Source organism: Anas platyrhynchos, chromosome 2, assembly GCF_047663525.1.
Source record: "Anas platyrhynchos isolate ZD024472 breed Pekin duck chromosome 2, IASCAAS_PekinDuck_T2T, whole genome shotgun sequence".
Classification (NCBI taxonomy): Eukaryota; Metazoa; Chordata; class Aves; order Anseriformes; family Anatidae; genus Anas; species Anas platyrhynchos.
Genome location: NC_092588.1, coordinates 13,595,998 through 13,604,888, shown reverse-complemented (window position 1 = coordinate 13,604,888; position 8,891 = coordinate 13,595,998). Strand labels below are relative to the sequence as shown.

Here is an 8,891-nt window from a genome sequence, read left to right as displayed (position 1 = left end):
AAGGTTCCTTTGGGAATGGGGGTTGCCATTAGGACTTGGACTCAGCCTCAGATTAGGGGAAAGCTCTGCACATTCTGACCATTAGAAATACATACAGAAAATCAGCCTTTCTTCTCCTAGTTAACAGCCCACCACATTGACCTTATCTCAGCTTCCTTTGAAGCCAAAACAAAGAACAACAGAGAAGGGATTCCCAGGCACCAGCCCAGGCCAGCAGTGGGGGAGCAGGGATGTGACACAGCCCAATGGATAACAGTGGATGGATGTTGTTAGCTCATACCCTCCCAGAGCCCCAGACCAGGGCCAAGCGGCCCCAAGTGTGGGGTACTCCTGGTGAGCTTGTGACACCAACCTACCTCCTCTTCCAGCTCTGCCCCTACAGCAAAACCTAACCAGTAATTACTACTGTACATCTGCTTTATGCTCTCACTGCTGACTATTGGGGCAGGGCACCTGGGCTCCTGTCATTACTCTTACCAGAAAACCTAAACTCTTGAGAAGGGTGAAAGTGAAAGATCTGGCAGCACTCAGCTGTTAACAAGTCCCTCTGAATGTCCCTGTGAAAGGAAATCAAAAGACATTAAAAAAACTGAATGTGTGGTTTATTATATTTAAGATGCTATTTGTCTATAGGGTTTAAATATGTCTGTCACATAGTCAACAGTAAATGAATGTAATTTTACATGTTCAGTATTTTGATACAAAGTACAGGACTACAAGTGTGGTAAAGGAGCATGGGAAATTAATATTTCCTTGATTCACGTATCAAATCCTGCAGCACCACTTAAAAGCTTGGAGTAAGGACTTAAGCTGCAGTATTACAAGCGCTACTAAATAAACCAAGAGACATACCTATATTAAACATTAGAGAAACAAAACAAATGACACAAGGGTTTAATATTTAAGATTTGATACAGGATTAAAATACTAATATTTTTAATGTCCTGGTTTCAAATTAATAAATATAAAAACAATATAAAAATATACACCAGTTGATAAAAGGATGCACTGAGTAAGGTTAGAAAGCTAAATTTCACTTTCAAACGTATGCAGGTATGTCTTTAGGGAGAGGATTTCTGTGTAGCTGCGACTGGTCTTTCGGAAGAAGTCCAAGCTTGTGAGCTGCTCGATGTCACGCACCCGCGCAGTGTGCATCTTAAGAAGATCTTCAACCCACTTCGATTCATCCTCCATGCTCTGAAAAAAAAAAAAAAGTTCATAAAATGCAATGTCACAAATCAACTCTTAAGGAAAGGTAAGTTTTCTAAACATCAGGTTCATTCGAACAATCTGTAATCTGTTCAAAAACAACTCAGGTAAATGAGTTCAAAGAAAACAGATTTGAGACTTCACAGGAAAGATGAAGTTTTATTTTGGGAACCATTTAGGACAGAGGGAGACAAGGACCATAGTCATCTGAGAAAAGCTGGCCCCCATGTTGCAGGTGTTTCAGAAGAACAGCCATATACTTTTAGAAAGTCACCACATCATTTTTTATGTCACAGAAAGAGCTCCATATTGATCAGCTGTTCTGCATCACCAAAGCCCAAACTCTAGGCTGCTTACCTTTGAACCATACCCCTAAATACATTCTCATCTGATCATCATCTCACACAGTAACACGGTATTATTTTAATCCTTCCACCTTACTGTTAGTAGAACTTTATGATTTATTACAGTTGGGACATTTGTAGCTGTAAAATCCTGTTATTAAAACATACGTATTATTCATGATAGAAGAAAAAAAAAAAAAAAAAAGAAAAAAAAAAAACTTTCACTAATCATTTCCCAATATGAAAAACAATCAGGAAGGTGCTGCCAGAGTGACGGGGTTGGGTTGTGTGGGTGTAATCTCCCGTAGGGAGCTGCTCCAAGAGACAGAGGGAGCCACCGCACCAGCTCCCTGCTGCACACCTTGTGCCAGCTCCAGCGTGTGTTGGAGCCATCCACAACCTAATTTAGCTCACTAAAAAAAATAAAAAATAAAATCAGAAAAACCAGCCCTGCAATACCCTGCAGTTACAGGTTGTTTGAGTTGAACCAGCCCAGTGACATGTCCCAGCCAACCCTGAGGACTGCTTGGTGGTGAGCAGACATGGGAAAAGCACTGAGCAAACAGGACTTTTCCCCCGCTGGCCTCGCAGGCTGGTACGTCTGTACCACAGTTGGGACACACATTAGAAATGGAGAGGTTGTACCTTGGGGCATTTGGACCCCGTGTACCTGGAAATATTTCTGATACAATTCTTCTTTCTGGGCTTGCTCCTGAAACAAGTTTCTGACTTTCTCAGAGGAGGTTCTCCTTCAAAACAATCCTCCTGCCGATAAAGACTAAGCCAGTCGTGCCAGAACCTACCCAAAGCAGTAGATGTACCACAGACCAGGCTGTGGGTCACTCTGTAAAGGCCAGGTGGGTGAGCCTGATCATTTGCACAGAGAGAACATGAAGTACCAGTTAAGTCACAACCAGCTGCTCTAAAGCAAACACCCATGACCCAGTCAACACTCATCTGTTTTGAAGCTTTTCAGCTCCAAAACCACTTTCCTCTACATGCTGGTAGCAATCTGAGGCCCCAAACCATGTCTGGAACATGAAAACAGAGATGTAGATTAAAAGGGAAAAGAAGGGAACATTCTCCACAGCCTGTGACGCCATGCTCCAGGAACACCGTGTGGCATCATGTGGCCACAGGAAATCCCCAGTTAAACTGATCACACTGCTGGTCTGTACATTGGTCTCAACGAGGTTAAATGCAATCACTGTGGCATTTCTCTTGTCAAGACTTCCTCCTGCACAGGAAACCTGCATTTGGCAGAACTCAGAGGAAAGTCCCATTGCTTCATAGCTCAGTCTTTCAAATATGAGGACAAGTCCTAAGAGTTTGCAAAAGAACTGCAATATGAATAAATCACAGGATCATGAGGATGGTTTTAAACCAAGTCCAGGAACATAGCATTTGCATGAGCTTAGAAGATCAGTCAACTGGTCTGATTTTGTTTCAAGAACTGACTAAATTTTGTTTCTTGTATTTCATAACTGGCCCATGAAATGACAGGTCCAACAGCATGGATTCTAAGCACAGTGATCAACTAACGTGGTGTTGTATTACTGCAGAACAACAAATGAAGTGTGTACATTGAAAATGAGTTTTATCCATCAGTTTACCCATCTGTGGATTTATCCATGCAGTTTTATCCATCTGTGCTTGTTAGTCTCACCTCAGTACTACAGCAGGTCTTAGAAGGAAAAAAAACAACTATTAAGAACATGGAGACAAATAGAGATATACAATAAATTATAAAGTTAACCTAAAATCCATTTGAAAAGATGCCAGATATTCTAGATAAAAGAACTGCTGTGATATCCATTTCTCTGAATATCAAGTTGTTAGCTGGAAAGCTGAAGATGCCCAGAATGTGGATAGGTGGTTGAGGAATTTGCTCATTGAAAGGAAAATTTAAAGGTTCTGCTGAAAAGGAAATAGGGGCCTGTAGGAAGCTTCTAATAGTTCCTCCAGCTTTGATCTTGGAAAGGATTTTATTTAATATTTTCTTACGTGCTTTTTGTGCCAAGATCATTAGTTTGCTACTAAAAAACAATTGGAAGCTCTGGTCAATGCAGAGGAAGACTGGAATGCCATACTGTAGGATGCAGATGGGGGAATCCCTGGTATGGTGTGAAATTGGGTTATCCAAATTGTTTGGCAAGAATTTCTGCTATGCTGGGAGTTTTTCATGTGAAATAGCAGATAGGAGAATTGTTTCTGGATGTGCTGGTTTATTACAGGATATTGTGAACTACCAATAGTACCTCTATGGGAAAATAGAATGCTAGATAATATTAGGAGTTGTGTGAAGTAGAAAGAAAAACATTTCCATTTTGAGATCTCAGCTGGAATACTTTATCTCATTCGTGTTCCAAAAAAAAAAAAAAAAATCAGACTGGAAAAGATACATGGGAAGGCTACTGAAATGATCATTCTCTCTTACAAGAAGAGCAAAAAAGATCCTGGGTCACCCATGAATAGAGAAAAGTGTATGCCTTGAGAATCGTCATAAATCACCAGCAGGGGTAAATCCCAAAGAAGACCAGTGAAGGGCTATTTAAGCCATAGAAAAATGTTGACATAAGAAGAAATGGGTATAACCTCACCATGAATAAACATAGTTTGGAGATGGAACAAATTCTAATGAGAGGAGTAGTGGTGTTCTCCAACGGCCATGTGAAGAAAACGTGTGAAACAAGAGCAGAGCAGGGGAAAGCTAATATTTCTTCACATCTGAAAAGAAAGCTGTGGAGAGGTTAAGGGAAAATTCTTATATTATCCCATGCATTTCATCCATGAACTACGTGAGGTTTTACACAGTCCCTTCTTTGAATAAATCAGATGGAATACCATGTGCAAAAGTAAGACTGAAACTCTATCAGAATGACAAAATTTTGCCTAACCGAATTTTCGCTCAAGAGCTAATTTTAAATATTTTTGGAGTGCTGCTTTACTATGTCAAGCAGAGAGCAATATTCACTAATGACCTTTTAGAAGTGCTGCAGTTGCACAGCGCTTCTGTATTTACAGAACAGTAAATACAAATTCAATAGGTAGCATGACCTACAAAGAAAAGAAGCCTGAGTTGGAATGTAGGAAATCAAAGAGCAAAAAAGGCCATTATTCTATGCATTTCATAAAAAATGATTTCAGCAGCTTAAAAGCACAATGACACACAATATAGGGAAGAGAAAATATCACATATGGGCAGAAATACAACGACAGATAACTGCCAGACAGTAACTTCCAGATCACCAACTAGACCTTGATTCAGATGAAGGCAATCCAGGAAAAAAAAATTAAAAAAAAAATTACAAAAAAAAAAAAAAGCACAATGAAATATATGTAGGACTTTCTGAGCCTTCTGGTAGAAGACATCTCTGCCCAAAGCAGCTAAGAGTCTAAACAGAAGGAAGCCAGAACGGCTCAAGAGAGAGGGGTACCGCTCCAAAAGCGTGGTTTTGAAAAGAGTGACCTGAAAGCAGGCGATGTTTGATGAATGAGAAAGAAACAGTGTTCCAGGTGAATTGTGTACAGAGTTGGAATGACTATTTCTGCTTGTAGCTGGAATAGGAGTCTTAACTTTTTGTGCCAATACAAAATTCATAACATTAATGCGTTCATTCAGGAAACAGACTCCTGGCAGCCTATAGTGAGGCGTCTGTGTGCAGGAATCCGCACAGCTGTGTAATGGGAGAACAAGTTCAGGCGGAAGGACAAGTCTAAATACAGCTGCCTGGGAGCACTGCTGTCCTTGCAGAGCGCCGGAGCCCGTAGGGACCCGACTGGCTCTCCTGCCACACAATCAGCTACAGAGCGTTTGCGTTGCTTTCTGCAGCTCTGACCAAACTGAAGTCTTTGTACCTCACCAAGTTTTCTACACTGTAAGATTTTTCATCCTCAAAGATGATAGGAAAGGAACAGGGAGGGTGTCTGGTCACCTCTGTTCTCTGGTAAAGAGAATCCAAACTTTTCCCTGGAATCAAGACATGGGCTGGAAACAGCAAGAGCTGCTGGCACTCCACCTTCAGCAGGTTTCAGCGTATAGTTTTAATACTGTGTGGGTTGGATGTAATCATGCTGTCTGATGCATCCAGACTGCCACGGTAGACAGATTATATTGTACCTGCGTATGGAAATAGACCTCCATAAAAACATCAGGCTGGCTGCCAGGACAATACATCTACGCACACAGCCCTTCCCAACCTGCTCTGAGGTTACTCTGACAGCGTCTGCCAAAATATAGAAGCCCACAGGTTGTTTACTGCCAACCTACTGTATGTCAGTTCTTCCAGACAATTTTAGGTTCAGTAGTAGTTCCACGTTTTCTCTGATACCTCTGTTTGTCACGGAGGAGTGCTCATGTCTAGTGAGTTGAACGTGACACTTAATAGAGTCACTACCCCATACTTTCATCAGTGAGCACTAGCATCTAACAAGAATGGGGTTTCACATTTCTCAGATACTATTCACCGTTGGGTGACAGCAAGGCAACAGAACTTACATTGCAGCTCTCGTCGTTGTCAGGCCGGTGGGGAAGAATGTACGAGAGAACGGAGAGTGGTCCATCACACTTGTCAGCTGGCTGAGTGAAATCTAAGCAGCTGGTTATGATGGCGTAGTAATGAGTAGGAACAGGGATGGCACTGCCTTCCACAAACCTGGGAAAGTAAAGCAAACATTTGTACACAAAGGACTAATCTGTTTGGAAGAAGGATTACACAAACAGTGTGGTCTTTCCTTCCCTATGCGTGAGGAAACATGTACTTTGTTGAGATGTGTGTGATTCCTGAGCTCTATCTGAAAACGAGCATTTCAGTTAGCTCATGTTTTGATAGTGTGCCACAGAAAGACCACATGGCAATTCTGAAAGGCTTCTTCAGTTCAGGGAAATAGAGAGAAAGCTTTACTGAATTAACAAAAGATTTAAGTATCTAACTCAGTAGCACTATGGTATGCTCTGGTACCCAGCTGCCAAGTCTTAAATTCCAGAGAATTTTAGAGAAAACAGATTAGGAACATAAATCTTCTTAATCTCAAAGATGAATAAACACTTCATTCCAAAGCCAAGGTGAAGAGCTACGTGCTGAATTGCCATTTCCTTGTTTTTATCCCTGTCCTACCTACAAGGGCATTCAGTCTTAATGAGAAATCATTTTTAGAAAGAGCCAGGAATTCACATCTCCTCCCCAAAAATCAAGTGATGTGGAAAGAATGCATTGTCATAAGTAAGAGAAAAAAACAGCAAACCAATTTAAATGCAAACTCTTACTGTTTGATTTTGTCAGGTGTGTCATGTAGACCATCATAGTCATAGTCAAAGATTGGTCCACTTATGACATTGACTCCGTTCCGTTCAGTGGCATATCTCTTCACCAAAACCCTTTGGAAATAGTTCCATACCTCTGTGGAGGGAACAAAAAACATAAACACACCTCTAACATTTGGATAAGCCAAAACATGCCAAGATTATAAACATATATATATTTTCAAGATAAAAATCCATTGGATGTCATCACAGAGAGGAAATCAAAGACTAAGCTTTACAGATTTACTGCAGCTTCATTCAGTTTTGGTCAATAAACCCTATTCAGATGTCTTTGTTCTCTGTTGATTTTTTTCCCCAGCTAGTGATAAAGGAAATGCACAGTACCATTCTAAGGCTGGCATTGCCCTAGACACTGCACAGAGAGCTTGCTGTTCCTTCACCAGTGGTAGAAACAGCTATTCACACACTTTTGATGTCCCTTTTGTCCAAACATTTCCTTTGTCCTTTTTTTTTTTTTTTTAAAAAAAAAAGTTCTGAAAAGGAAATAGGACCGTGATTAAAAGCAAAAACCAAACACTTTAAATGACAGGGAAATAAAAAGGTCGTGTTATTTCTGTTAAATTCTCCTTGGATACAAAAAGTCTAACTTCAAATCAGGTGCAGGCTAGGATGACCACATTATGGCACGGCATCTCATTAAAGCAGAGGCTTGCCTAGCAGGGAATTTTAACCACAACTTTTGGGAAGAGCACAACACTTTCTCCGACCGCAACCTTCTCAACCTTAACAAGGTAAGATGTTTACAGAGATAGGACACACACTGGGATCTCCAGTTACATCACTGTTTTCCTTTTTTTTTCTTTTTTTCCTTTTAACACTAACAGAAGTGGGTGCAAACAAAGCATCTCAAACTTGTATAAGGTTAACCTTTGCCTTGCCAGTCCAGCCTTTTAAGTCCGTGGTTCCCCAGAACTGACAGCAGCATCAGCCTCAGGAAAATCCAGCACGCTTTGGCCTGAGACTATTCAGTGCCACACGAGCTCCCTGCTCAGGCTGGCGCAGAGGCACCCACCAGCAATGGTCCTCAGGAACCTCAGCTGCGGTAGCCACTTGGCTGTCCCACTCCCCCAGCTGCTCGTTCCTCCACTGCCTCAGCCTTAACCATCAAAATAGCCCCAAAGGAAAGCTTTTTCTCTGAGTTTTCCAGCTGAATCGGTTCCCTGGTTGGTTTCCCACTGCAGCCACACAGACAACAATGCCAGTGGAATGGGGGGACAACCCAAAGGCATGACCCTGCAGCTCCAGCAAAGTGGGAACTGCTTAAGCCAGACTCGCTACAGAAAAGATGGATCCAGTATTATTGCCTGGGTTGGGGTGTGAACACTGAATTAAAAAAATAAAATAAAATAAAATCAGAAGAGGGGGCTTCTACAGCCAGCACCACCACCAAAACCAGCACAGAATAAAACTGCCAGCCCATATTGCCTCTGTTGTGAAAAGGCTCTGTATAAAGAATGGTCTGAGCTCTCTGCCCTGCAACCTGCACACAGGTATTATTAGTCCATAATTCCCAGGAAATTATGTAAGTTACCACATTTGTTCTCAGGGGATCCTTCACCTGCTTGCGGAGGCCACTAGATAAAATGAGCTGCTGATGGTAGGTTGTTCTCCTGTGATTAGTATCTCACATAATTTGCTTAGACTAACATTAGCATAAAAAGTATTTTTATGAAGTGATTTGAGAGTGGGAAATCCCCAATAATTTTGCACTCTGTAATCAGTTAAGTGCCTTTGCTCAGATTTCCAGCAAACATTACCACTTGTTCCTACTCAGAGGTTTTTCAGTTAGAAGTACTCTTCTTTGGTTAAAAATAAAAAACCTCCCATAGGCTTTGATGTTTATCCAAACCTCTCTGGCCTAAAATCTGCATTGGAAATCTCACAAGAACAGGCTCTTGAGATTCTTCCAAGGCTTCCCAATTCCTGCCAAGCCAAAAATGCCACCAGAATAGCCTGATGGTTTTCTACCTCTTGGCAACACTAGAGAGAAAAGAGATGTGCAGACAAAAGGAACA

The 8,891-nt window shown here is 41.4% G+C and overlaps 1 protein-coding gene across 1 annotated transcript in view; it reads right to left on the bottom strand.

The window, feature by feature from the left end:
* Positions 1-585: 585 nt before the first annotated feature.
* ENPP2 (ectonucleotide pyrophosphatase/phosphodiesterase 2) overlaps positions 586-8,891 on the bottom strand; it is a 72,039-nt gene continuing 63,733 nt past the window's right edge. Inside the window, 3 exon segments of the mRNA XM_072034358.1 lie at positions 586-1,197; positions 6,052-6,208; positions 6,820-6,952. Coding sequence (XP_071890459.1) covers positions 1,027-1,197; positions 6,052-6,208; positions 6,820-6,952 — 461 coding nt within the window. The 3' untranslated portion in view covers positions 586-1,026.